This window comes from Heterocephalus glaber, unplaced genomic scaffold, assembly GCF_053883595.1.
Source record: "Heterocephalus glaber isolate CG9 unplaced genomic scaffold, H.glaber_assembly_v1.0 deba00000818, whole genome shotgun sequence".
Lineage (NCBI taxonomy): Eukaryota > Metazoa > Chordata > Mammalia > Rodentia > Bathyergidae > Heterocephalus > Heterocephalus glaber.
Window position 1 is genome coordinate 1,497,185 of NW_028258164.1, and position 13,385 is coordinate 1,510,569.

Consider the following 13,385-nt stretch of genomic DNA (forward strand, 5'->3'; position numbering starts at 1 on the left):
ATATGGTTTTTGTCCTTTGCTCTATTGATGTAGTGTATTATATTAATTGATTTTCATATATTGAACCATCCCTGCATCCCTGGGATGAATCCCACTTGATCAGGGTGTATGATCTTCTTGATGATCTTCTGCATTCTGTTTGCCATTATCTTATTAAGGATTTTTGCATCTATGTTCATTAGTGAGATTGGCCTATAGTTCTCTTTTTCATTTGGGTTTTTCTCTGCTTTGGGGATCAAGGTGATGCTTGCTTCCATGAATGAATTTGGGACTATTGCTTCCCTTTCAATTTCATTGAAGAGTTTAAACAGTAGTGGCAGCAGTTCCTCTCTAAATGTCTTGTAGAATTCAGCAGTGAAGCCATCAGGGCCTGGGCTTTTTTTAGTTGTTAAGTTTTTAATTACATTTTCAATTTCATTGGTTGATATTGGGTTGTTCAGAATTTTTAGGTCTTCTTCATTCAACTTTAGTAATTCATATGTATCTAGGAATCTGTCCATTTCTTCTGTGTTGTCCATCTTATTGGCATATAGGTTCTGGAAGTAGGTATTGATGATCTTCTGGATTTCTGCTGGGTCTGTTGTAGTTTCACCTTTTTCATTCCTAATTGCATGGATTTGGGCCTTTTCTTTCCTTTTTCTGACAAGGTTGGCTAAAGGTTTGTCAATTTTGTTGATTCTTTTGAAGAACCAACTCTTGGCTTCATTGATTTTTTGTATCATTCTCTTAGTCTCCATTGCATTGATTTCTCCTCTGATCTTTATAATTTCCTCCCTTGTATGAGCTTTCAGGTTGTCCTGCTCTTCTTTCTCTAGAAGCTTGAGGTTCAGCATCAGGTTGTTTAATTGGGCTCGTTCTGTTTTCCTAATGTGTGTATTCACTGCTATGAATTTCCCTCATAAGACTGCTTTCATTGTGTCCCATAGATTCTGATATGTTGTATTGTCATTGTCATTTAATTGAAGGAACTGTCTGATTTCTTCTTTAATTTCCTGTGTGACCCATTGGTTATTCAGAAGTATGTTGTTCAATTTCCACATGTTTATGAAATTTTTTGAGTTTCTTTTGCTATGGATCTCCAATTTCATCGCACTATGGTCTGATAATATACAGGTGATAACTTCAGTTCCTTTGCACTTACTTAAACATGTTCTATGTGTGAGTATGTGGTCTATTTTGGAGAATGACCCATGTGCAGCTGAGAAGAATGTGTATTCTGATTTTGTGGGGTGGAAGACTCTGTAAACATCTGTTAGGTTCATTTGTTCAAGAGTTCGATTGAGTTCTAGTATTTCATTACTTATTTTTAGTCTAGTTGATCTAACTATTTGTGACAGTGGGGTGTTGAGGTCCCCCACTACAATTGTATTAGTGCATATATGACTTTTCATGTCCTTTAGTATTTGTTTTATATAGTTGGGTGCACTAGTGTTTGGTGCATAGATATTTATGATTGTCGTCTCCTCCTCTTGGATTGTTCCCTTTACAAGGATGTAGTGTCCTTCTTCATCTCTCTTAATCAGTGTTGGTTTGAAATCGACTTGATCTGCCAAGAGGATAGCTACTCCTGCTTTTTTTCGGGTTCCTATTGCATGGAGTATTGTTTTCCACCCTTTAACTTTCAGTCTATGAGTTTCCTTTTGAATTAAGTGTGTTTCTTGTATGCAGCATATTGTTGGATTTTGCTTCTTGACTCATTCTGCCAGTCTATTTCTTTTGATTGGTGAATTGAGAACATTAATGTTGATGGTTATAACTGAAACCTATTGACTTGTCATTGCCATGACTTTTTCTTTTTGTGGGTTCTCCCCCTTTACATTTAATTTCTTGTCATGCCAGATGGGTTCATTCTGCTTTGCTTCCTGGGGTTGTGATCCTCAATGTCTGTTCCTAGGATATTGTGTAAAATTCTTTGGAGTGCTGCTTTGGTATTCACGAAGTTCCTAAGGTACTCTTTGTCATGAAAGTATCTTCTTTCTCCATCCATTTTGAAAGATAGTTTTGCAGGGTACATCAATCTGGGTTGGAGGCTGTTTTCTTTTAGGGCTTGGAATATGTCACTCCAAGCTCTTCTTGCCTTGATGGTTTGTGGTGAGAAGTCTGCTGTGATTCTGATGGGCTTTCCTTTGTATGTGATTTGTTTCTTTTCTCTGATTGCTTGGAGAACTTTGTTCTTCTGTTGAGTTTCTGGAATCTTAACAATTATATGCCTATGTGTAGTATTTTTTTGATCAAGGCTATTTGGAGTCCTATATGCCTCACTTATGTGTATGTCAAGCTCTTTTCCCCTGCTTGGGAAGTTTTCTGCCATTATTTCTGTGAAGAGATTTTTTTATGTCATCTGCACTCTCTCCTGTTTCTTCATTGAGCCCAATCAGTCTTATGTTATTCTTCTTTGCATCATCTAGCAGCTGCTGGATTGATTTCTCATGTTCCCTTATAATTTTGAAGCAATTTTTCTTTTCCTGGTCACTAATTGCAATCTTATCTTCTCTATCTGAAATTCTGTCCTCACATTGGCTCATTCTGCTGTGTAGACTTTCAGTGGAGTTTTTCATGTCCTGGAAATCTATTTGCATCTGTTTTATGGATTCCATTTGTTTCCTGTGTTGGGATTCCATCATGTTCCTTAGCTCCTCTCTAGATTTATTAATCATGTCTTGCACTAGGGACACAATTTCTCCTGTTATCTGAGAAAGTATTTCTGATTTCATTTTTTCCAGATCCCCTTTTGTTTCCAGTTCAGTGGGTCCAGGTGGTTGAGTATCAGAGTGTTCCATCTCATTTCCCTTTGGGGTTGCTGTAGGTGATCTGGAAGTCTGGTTTTGTGACTTATTTACGTGTTTTCTCATTTTGACTGGGAGGGGGGGCTGTTAGCACCTGCACGGATTACCTCCTCTGAGCTGGGTGACGTGGGACAGGGGCTGGGAGCAGCGGTAGGGATGGTGACCCAAAAGCCCTTTCCTGTGGGCTGGGAGCAGTGGGAGGGATCGTGGCTGGGATACCCCTTCCTCTTGACCAGGAGCAGGAGGATGGCGGCTCAGAAGCCCCTCCCTCTGGGCCAGGAGTGGTGGGAGGGATGGTGGCCCTGAAGCCCCTTTCTCTGGGCCAGGAGCAGCAGGACAGAAGGTGGCCCAAAAGCCCTTTCCTCTGGGCTGGGAGCAGCGGCAGGGATGGTGGCCAGGAAGCCCCTTCCTCTGGACCAGGAGCAGTGGGACAATGGCTCATAAGCCCCTACCTCTGGGCTGGGAACAGTGGGACTCAATACCTTGGTCTGGTGGTCTGGTGTCCTCTGCATCTTTGTAGTGTGGAATCAGGTGGCTGCCTGTCTGCAGCGGGGTGAATCGGTGTCTTCTGCGTGACTCAGGACCTCGGTAGGGCGTGCACAGACCTGCCTGTCTGCAGCGGGCTGATTCGGGGTGTTCTGTGCCATTCAGGACCTTGGTAGGGCATGGGCAGACCTGCCTGTCTGCAGCGGGGTGATTTGGCGTGTCTGTTAAGTCTTTAATTTTTTTAACTCCTGTCTTAAAAATAATTGAAGTTTAAAAAAGTAATGACAGGGGCTGGGGATTTAGCTCAGTGGTTTCGCCGCCTGCTGCGCAAGCGCAAGGACCTGAGTTCAATCCCTGGTACCAAAAAAAAAAAAAAAAAAAAAAGTATGACAGTTTATGACTGTAAAATCATATTGCTGCTTAAAATTCAACAAGATGGGAAAACCTCCAAAGGTGGTGGCATCTGTTCCTCAGAGGCAATAATAACCAACTTCACTGATCAGATTAGGTCTAACAACATACCAGAAACATTGTTTCTACCCGTACATCTCCACCTGTATATAATAGCATTTTAGTGTCTACACTGGATCTTTCTTCATTAGTTTGTGTGTGATACACAGACGTGACCTATGTGATATATAAAGAAATTTCCTTTTATTGTTAACTTGCTGAGATTTTGCTTTAAATTATTTAATCATATGCTCACTTTTTTTCTGAAATGATTAAAATTTTTTAATTTAGTTAATGTGACATATTAACACTTAGATATTTTAAATGTTAAACTGCCCTCCCCCTTTGCTTTTTTGGGATTGATGGTACTTAGTTTGATGTATTTTTTATACATTGCTTAATTTCTTTTTTTAGTATTTGGGGTTTTTACAGAATGTTCAATTATAAGGATGGTCTATGGCTTTATTTTTAAAGTGCTTCTTATGCAGTTTTGACATCAAGATTATAAAAATTCTCACCAAGAATGTAGTGTTTCTTTTTTGTGTGGATTGTAAAAGATATATTTGTTTCTTAAAATATGCTAATCTGTTTCTTAAAATTTGTTAGATTCATATCTAAAACTTTGTGCATTCATTGCTTGTTTGGGAACTTGTTTTGTCTTTTTCTTTTTTCTTATCCTTTTTGTATTCTTTTACATTTCACTTTTGGTGACTTGAACTGATTCATTGCATCTCAGATTTTGCATTTGTTGTCATTAATGTTTTCAATTTCTATTAACACATTAATTATACATATTAATAGGATTCACTGTGATATTTTCATAAACGCATGCAATGTACAATCATATCCACCTACTCTCATTCCATCCTAGACCCACCCCTCTTCCTAGTCCCTAGTTGACTTTTCTTTTAGCTTCCACACATGAGAGAACATGTAACACTTGCTTTTCTTTGATTTTGTTAGAAATGACAGAAATTCATTCTTCTTGGTGGCTGTATACTCCATTGTGGTTATATACTGTATTTTATTTATGCAAACATCTGTTGATGAACACTTAGGCTGATTCTATGTCTTAGGGATTGTAACTGGTACTATAGTAAATAGATGCATGCAGGTCTCTTCTGTATGCAGACTTTGTTTCCTTTGGATAAATACCCAGGAAAGGGATATCTACATCATATGGTCTATTTTTAGTTTTTGAGGAACCTCCATATTGTTTCCAGTAGTGGCTGTACAAATTTACATTCCTACCAACAGTATGTAAGACTTCCTTTTTCTCTGCATCCTTAGCAACATTTTTCTTTCTCTGTGATAATAGCTTTTCTGAGATGAGATGGTACCTCACTGTAGTTTTGATTTGCATTTCCCTATTGGCTAATGACAGTATTTTTTCATATACTTAATATCCATTTATATTTCCTCTTTTGAGACGTGTCTATTCATATCTTTTACACATTTTCTAACTAAATCACTTGCTTTTTGTTAAGTTTTTTGAGTTGTATAAGTCCTGGCTATTCCCACTTGTCAAATTATGCTTTGGTTTCTGTGCGTTTTGAGTCCTATTGAGATCATTGCCTGTACCAATATCTCACAGTTTCTGCAATGTTTTCTTTTAGTAGTTTCAGAGTTTTAGGTCTTACATAAAAGCCTTTGCTCTATTTTGAGTTGATTTTTGTATAGTGAGAGATAGGAGTCAGGTTTCAATCTTTTGCACAGGGATATCCAATTTCCTCAGCACCAATTTTTGAAGTGGCTATCCTTTCTCCAGTGTGTTTTTGTTACCTTTGTCAACATGGGTTTATTTCTAGGTTCACTATTCTATTCATCTGGTGTATGTATGTATTTTTGTGCCAGTTTCATACCGCTTCTGTCACTGTGGTCCAGTAGTATGATTTACTAGGTATTGTGATGTCTCCAGCTTTACTCTTTTTATTCAAGATTGCTTTGGCTACTAAGGTCTTTGTGCTTCTTTATGAATTTTAGGATTTTTTCTATTTCTGTGAAGATTGTCATTGGTATTTTGATGGGGATTGAATTTGTAGATTGCTTTGGGTAGTATGGACATTTAACAATATTCTTCCAACTCATGAATGTGATGAGAGACTATCTTCAAGTGTCTTCAACTTCTTTCTCCAGTTTTTTGTAATTTTCCTTGTAGAGATCTTTTATATCATTAGTTTTATTCCTAAGGTTTTTTCTTTTGTTTTTTTTTTTGGTGTGACTATTGTGATGGGGTAAGACCTTGATGTCTTTGGAATCTATTAGCAATGAACTTTAGGAGGTGTCATATTACCTTGTTTTTCATGTTTCTTGTGTTCCTATTTTGAGACTTGTGCATCTGGTAAAATGAGTATCATTAGTACTTTTATGGAATGGTTGCTTTGGCTTTCCTCTAAAGATGTATCCAGGGATGCCAGTTTGTTATGTAACATTTGTTTCTGTTCTGCTGGGTACTGTAGTGTACTGTCCCTATAGCTTCTTTAGCTGGGGTTCATGAGTTTGGATACAGCATGTACTGTATCAGTCTTGTAAACCAGCTTCACTGGGTCATGTGAAAATGGGAGAGCTCTTAACAGTTGAGACAGCCAAGTATGTGGGGTCACCCTGTGTGGCCACTCCTGCAGTGGAGTGGTGGCCCCCTTGTGGTGATGGAAGTTTCCTCAGGCACTCTTGACCTATTCGTCTTTTACTTGAATAGTCTCTGGTATGGGCTACTCAAGTAGTATTTAGGGACTGGGAAGGACTTGTCCTCTGACTAGAGAGTGGTTAAGACCCATGTGCTTCACAGGGAGAGGCAGGGGCAGGAATCACGATACCTCTTTTGTGATACACCCTTGTCAGAAGTCTGAGATCTCACAAGGTGCAGGTGTAATATATGAAATGGACCTAAGTAAGGTTCAGGGGAAGCAAAAGTTGTATTATTCCTCTCTGCTGCTGCTATGGGCATTCCCACCCAGCAGCAGGACCTCAGATTCCTCCTGGCTTCGGATTCCTCAGAACAGAGCATTGCTGGAAGCTGTTCTCCCCCACTGCTTTCTGTTGTAGTTCCCACCAGGGGTTGAACCGAAGTGGGTCAAGGGGGGAACTGGGCAAAGTTCCTGCCGGCTGAGGTACTCTCTGGAAACAGTGGAACATGGCCAGTGCTGGGTAACATCTGTTTCCCAACCTTTTTAAGCTATGTGCCCAGGGGGCACAACAAGGGCTAGGCGCTTTCCCTGCCCCCATTCTTTTACTTGTGGTGTCCACCATATGTTCATTGAGAATGCATCAGAAACATAGGGCTATTTGGAAAGTGCCTCGGCAGGAATCTCTGGAATCATTTCTCTGCCTGGTCTGGAAGAGAGGGAGAGGGCCGGCTCCCTGCTCCCCATCTCTGTGTCATAGCACCCGCTCCCCACTGTGTGGCATTCTCAGGGCATTTGTGTCAGTCACTTCATGGAGCCATGTCTGACTAGTGAGATGGTCACCTGCCAGCCAGTGCAGTGGGATGCCCGTGGGGTATCAGAGATGGGAATATGTTAAGCTTTCTGATCCCTAGAACAGATGGAATTCAGAAAATTCATCCCTTCTCAAGATGGCTCCTGGCTGCTGCGCCCTGGGGCTTTCTGGGAGATGAAGTGAGTTACTTTTCCATAGCCAGACTACTATACAGATTTCACACCTCTTATCTATTTAGGCTGATAGCCTGCAGAGGTGTGAAACTTCCCAGTAGCTAGGGCTGCAGTAACTGCACTGGAGGGTTTGCTGGGACTCTTTCACCTTTACCATGGATGGGGGTGGACTCCTGTCCCCTGGCTGTGGAGCCAAGGTAGCAGATGATGGGATATTTTGTTTCTCTTGCTGCTTTGCTAACCTAGGTCTCTAGATTTTATAAGGTATCATTTTCTACTGTTGAGTCCAGTGTTTTCCCTTAGTCACCTGGGTATACGTGTTGCTTTGGTTCTTCTCTCTCTATGGCCATTTTGCCCTCCCCGGTCCCTTTCTTCAGGTATCACATTTGGAGGCACATGATGCTGACCTGGCCTTCACTGGTAATGTTTATTTTGATCCCCTAACAGTGTGTCCCTTGATTTGTCTGCCATATGTACAATGACTTTTCTTCCCCTTGGTGTAAGAATATGCACCTATCTTGTTCCTCATCAGAATCAACATCCATTGTTGATTTTTTCTGTATCCAATCATTATCGTCGTTTTTCCAACTCCATCTGTTTCTTCACATTTTCAGTTCTAGAAATTTCCTAGCTTTTTCTTGCCAGTTACTTTTCCTACATTTTTTTGTTTTTCAATTTACTTTCCCCATATTTTGTCATTATCTTAGATTCTTATTGCAGTATAAAATAACAGTGGGTCAAGAATATGGGTAGCTGATTAACATGAAAATTAACTTTAGCAATCAAAGAAATACAAATGAATTATATGTATTCTTTTTTTTGGAAGGACAGTCTGATAAAGAATTAGGATATCCTAATTAAGACTAATGAAATAAAGGCTACTAGACTTTAAAGAGAATAAATTGTTAAAACCTTTCCTGAGGGCATTTTGGTAATGCTTTGCAAAAGTCTTTAAATTGTACAAATGTCTATCAACCACGAAACTCCAATTTTTGAACTTGTAGACTTCAATTTTATAACATTTTTATGTATAGTTTTCTAATGCTTCTTTATATTCCCCCCTTCTTGTCAATTCCTGCCCACCAATCCCTAACTGATCTTTTTATCCCTATAAATTTTGTTTGCATTTTTAACAATGAGTCGTCATATAGTATGTTTTTTAATACCTGCCTTCTTTTATGCAGCAAAATTGAGATTCATGCATATTTTTGCACATATTGCTTAGTCTTTGAAGTTTTAGACATAGAGAATATTGTTTCCTCATTGTGGCTTTAATTTGCATTTCCTTATGGCTAATGATATTGAAGCATCATTCTTTTTTTTTTTTTTTTTTGGTGCTGGGGATCGAACTCGGGTCCTTGTGCTTGCGCAGCAGGCGGCGAAACCACTGAGCTAAATCCCCGGCCCCTGAAGCATCATTCTTTATGCTTATTTATAAGTCTCTGTATCTTCTTTGGTGAAACATCTGTTCAAATATTTCCTCTGTTTTTTACTGAGGAGTTTATTACTGAATTTTGTGACATGCACACGGTGTGTGTGTGTATATATTTTGTTAGAAGTTTGTCAGCAAATAGATGATTTGTAAATATTTTTTCTTACAGTGTCTTTTCACAGTTTCAAAGAGTAGGAATTCTTTATTTCAGTGAGGGCCAAGGAACTTTATTTCCTAACATTTATTGTAGGGAAATAATAAAAGATATGAGTAAAATGATCTATACTAGGATATTCACTATAGGAAAATTGGGAAACACCCTGATGTTGAACAGCAGAATTTGCTTATGTATGTTATGACAATCTAAAAAAATAGAATACTATTCCATTTTAAAAAATAGTATTAAAGTCTGTTGTCTTAGGCACTTATGGTATTTAGTGAGAAAATATATAAAAGGTCTCATACTGTATACACTAAAATTTTCACAGTGATAATCACAGGGTAATGAAATTATGACTGGTTTTATTTTCTATTTCTTTGTGATTTTATACTTTTTTATACATAAAAGGCATTTTTCTTTCATCTAGAATTTAGGAATGGTATCATGACAACTTATTCTAAAAGAAAATATTTTAACCTAAGTATTTTTATAAACTCCATGGAACATGTATGTTTGACGATCATGGCAATAGCTGTTGTTTTTATCTAGAGATGCTTTGCATGTAATCTGTGCCTTTTAATAGCACAGTATATTTAATTATTTGTCCAAGAAATGATTTCTGAAAGCCTGTGTTTCTCATCACATCTTTTGGTTGCCTTTTACTCCACATTTAAATGGCTGTGCGTGTGTGTTCAGGGAAATGCGTAAGCCTGATTTGTCTTATATTGTACTGCTACTAAAATCATTTTGACCCTGTTAATTACTGTGTTTTACTATTGGATTCTTTCAAAGTACTGTTTATTAATATGTTTGTACATGTAGGAACTATCAAAAAATCTTGAGCTGAATACTAACAGTTTCCAAAGACAGTTGCTTGCTGAAAGGAAAAGGGCATTTGAGGCTCATGATGAAAATAAAGTTCTTCAAAAGGAGCTACAACAACTGTATCACAAATTAAAGGTAAGCACTTTATTTTAAATATCATGTTTCCCCTGTAATATAAGTTAGAAGAAAATCTAACATTTTAAAACACTTATTATTCACATTTATAAGACATAATATACAAAATTCTACCAAGAAAAGGTTTGTTGACATAATCACTTTAACAAGGTAAAATTTAGTCACATAGGAACAACTAAATAAATAAATTGGAAAATCCTAGAAGAAAACTATGGGAGCTAGCATTGGTGTTGCATGGTTAAATAATCCAGTGTTCTTCTTCAGATAACCCCATCATTAATTCTTTTTAAAGTTGTTTCAAGCAATGCCTTCATTTTCACAATGTTTAGAGGTAGCATTCAAATAATTTGATTTTACTAAATCAGACTTTAAAATTTTACCTAGAGCTCATTGATGGGTTGAAATCTTGTGCAGAGTTGTGCAAAATTATGCATTATTTTACATGGTTTCCTTTTTATTAATTTCTCAGAAAAAAATATTGCCCCAGAGGTCAAGAACACCTTTGTTTAAAAGCATGGTCTAATTTTTCTCAGTAAGTCAGAAACCATATTTAAAAGATTCTGACTAAATGCTTTGTCTCTAAGACTAGGTGACAGTTCGGTACTGTTGCCTCTGTTAGGTAGGAGAATGTACAAAATGGAGATTACCTATCAGGATATATTGGAATTTTTAGGGAGAATCACTGCTCTTCCCTAACCTACATGTACTAGAGACATTTGACTGTGGTTCAGTTCAATGTGTAAGGAAAATGCTAGTTGACTAGGTGAGAGTATTTGTTTTGTTTTAAACTGAGACTATTTCCTTAATTGCATTGGGTTTGTTTTCAGGAAAAAGAGAGAGAACTGGATATAAAAAACATATATTCTAATCGTATGCCAAAGTCCTCTCTAAAGAAAGAAGAAAACAGTTCATCAAGAAAAAATGGTATATAGTAGCTATTAACAAAATACTGCGAAGTAGAAGGAGAGGAGAGGAAAGAACCCCATTGTGGTGCTTTGCAATTTGAATTTGATTTTCAGAAATCCTTTCTTTATTTGTTTTTATTTTTTATTAGTACCTGTTTGCAATACATACTGATTACCTTCTTTGTGGGGAGTTGATACATGTATATAACACATCTTAATTCTAAAAAAGATCTTCCTACTTCCTATTTTATTTTGCTCTTAATTTATATTTTGGCTTTCTCATATAAGAGAAACCATGCAATATTTAAGCTTCTATGTCCAATTTATCTCACTTAACATTGTGGTCTCAAGGTGCATCCATGATCTAATAACTCAAATTTATCCATCTTTATATAAGGCCTGGTAGTACTCCATTGTGGGTAAATACCACATTTCTTTATCCACTCATCTTTTGATGAGCATAAAGGCTGCTGCCAAATGTAGCAGTTATGAATTGTGCTGCTATTCAACTTTGGTCAGTTTTTTCCATCTAAGGTCATTAAGATTATTTTACCTAATTAAAAAAAATATATAAACATACACAGAATAGAGAAGATGGTAAATGAACCTTTACTTATGGATGAGCCTAGCTTTATTTCATCTGTTTTTCCTACTTTTTGTGGGGTATTTTAAAGCAAATTTCAAATATCATTTAATTTCACTAATAAAGATTTCATATTGTTAGACATGGTTTTACTTTAAAAAAAAGTATAATTCTATGAATTGCAAAAATTAAAAACAAAATTTGCAAAGTCTTAATAGCATTTACAGTCAAAATTTCTCCAAATCACATAATTTCCAGTTAAATCCTACAAAAATTTTAGTAAAGTGCACTCATTGAACTGAGCAAAACATATATTATCTTATTTGGATAATGAATATATACCAGTTGAATTTCATATACCTTAGTATTGTTCAATGGCCTTAGAAAAAATTTTTTATACTTTAATGGTAGCTGCATGCCAGAGTGATTTTACAGACCTGTGTACCAAAGGTGTACAAACCACTGAAGAGTCTGAACTGGAAGAATTCCCTGTAACACCAGAAACAACTATGTGTTATGAAAACAAATGGGATGAACCAGAACATCTTACCTTGGTGAGTCTAGCAATATGATTATTCCTAAAAACATGGTAGCTTCAGCAAAGGAGCTAATGCTATATATATATATATAAATATTCAGTTAGCCTTTTAAAGAGCAAGAGACAAATCTGTACTTTATTAAGTTCCTTTAGATGAACTCATTGCATTTTCAGATACTCCAGAAAAGTTGAATATACTTTCTAGGTTGGAAGTAAAAGAATTTGTTTTCAGAGTTTATCTTTTATACACCTAGATGGTCTTGGGAAAACCTAAATGTTTTTATGTTTAATAGCAGACTATAGTAGTTTTCAAATTGTTAGAATAAATTGTTTTGCCTCTTATGTAAGAGACATTTATAGGTTAACTGAGTGCTGAACATGGCTGGAATCTGACATTATACTATTCAGTTTAGAGTGGATTCAGAGGTCAGTATTGGTCCTTCATATAAAGGACTTTCATACTGAATCAGTGGCAGGTCCTTTTTTCTAAGAGGGAATTATCTTTAAGTTTACAATTTAAATTCCAATGGAAAGACTATTTCAGGGATATGGCATATTTCATGTTGTTGTACCTTATAAATTTTCCTAGAGATCATGTATGAGATCTCTTATGGTAGGATGGATTGATTTGATTCCTCTGTGTACTCTAGTGTTTTAATTTTTGTTTTATAATTTAGACACATTAGTTGTATCTGCTGGGTTTTTCCCCTGGGTTTGTACTATCATTGAGACAAGATCAGGTTGTGTCTTTGAAGTGGTAGAGTATTTTAACTTTAAAATTTTAAAACATTTTGGTCTTTATAAGATTCAGCAGGAGGAGTAGCAATTCGATATATGTAAAGAATACAGCTTTAGAGATAGCTTTGCTTTTTAGTTAAATTCTATTTCTCTTTGTAGCCTCAATTTTCTCATCTACAAAATGGGGGTGGATTAATTTTCAGGGTTGTGGTGAGGACTAATCAAAGTTGCCCCAGTTCTTGAGATTGAAAGGACCTCAGCAAAAGGTAGCTTAGTGTACAGATAAAGTCACTCTTGGAAAGAGACTCAATACAGGGCCGGGGATTTAGCTCAGTGGTTTCGTCACCTGCTGCGCAAGCACAAGGACCCAAGTTCAATCCCTGGTACCCCCCACCCAAAAAGAACAGCAACAAAAAAGAGACTCAATACAGTGGCTGACATAAAAAAAATAGAGGCTTCTCTCTCTTACAATAGTCCAAAGTCAGTGGGTAGTCCAGGGTTGTATATGGCTTTGCTCCATGGCAGTCAGTCATTCTCTACCTCACTGATCTTCCATTTTAGATCTTCCTCTTCTGTGTGGCTGGAACTGTCTCCCCATTCCTGTGAGAAACTAGAGAGCAAGCTGTTGCTGCAACTGTGATCAGAAGTTAAATATTTCTACTTTTTCCTCTTTTTGGTCTTATCTAGGTGCAAGGGAGGCTGGCAAATGTAGTCTTCAACTGAGCAGTCAGTCCTA

The 13,385-nt window shown here is 37.1% G+C and overlaps 1 protein-coding gene and 1 long non-coding RNA gene across 2 annotated transcripts in view; one reads left to right on the forward strand and one right to left on the reverse strand.

Moving 5' to 3' along the window:
* Positions 1-13,385, forward strand: part of Lca5 (lebercilin LCA5) — a 40,979-nt gene that overhangs the window by 22,082 nt on the left and 5,512 nt on the right. Inside the window, exons 3-5 of the mRNA XM_004863975.4 lie at positions 9,748-9,885; positions 10,713-10,809; positions 11,785-11,927. Coding sequence (XP_004864032.1) covers positions 9,748-9,885; positions 10,713-10,809; positions 11,785-11,927 — 378 coding nt within the window. The remainder of the gene's footprint in view (positions 1-9,747; positions 9,886-10,712; positions 10,810-11,784; positions 11,928-13,385) is intronic.
* The window catches only part of LOC147828926 (uncharacterized), a 214,815-nt gene continuing 213,351 nt past the window's right edge, over positions 11,922-13,385 (reverse strand). The window contains exon 6 of the long non-coding RNA XR_015449934.1: positions 11,922-13,259. This is a non-coding gene — a long non-coding RNA (uncharacterized LOC147828926). The remainder of the gene's footprint in view (positions 13,260-13,385) is intronic.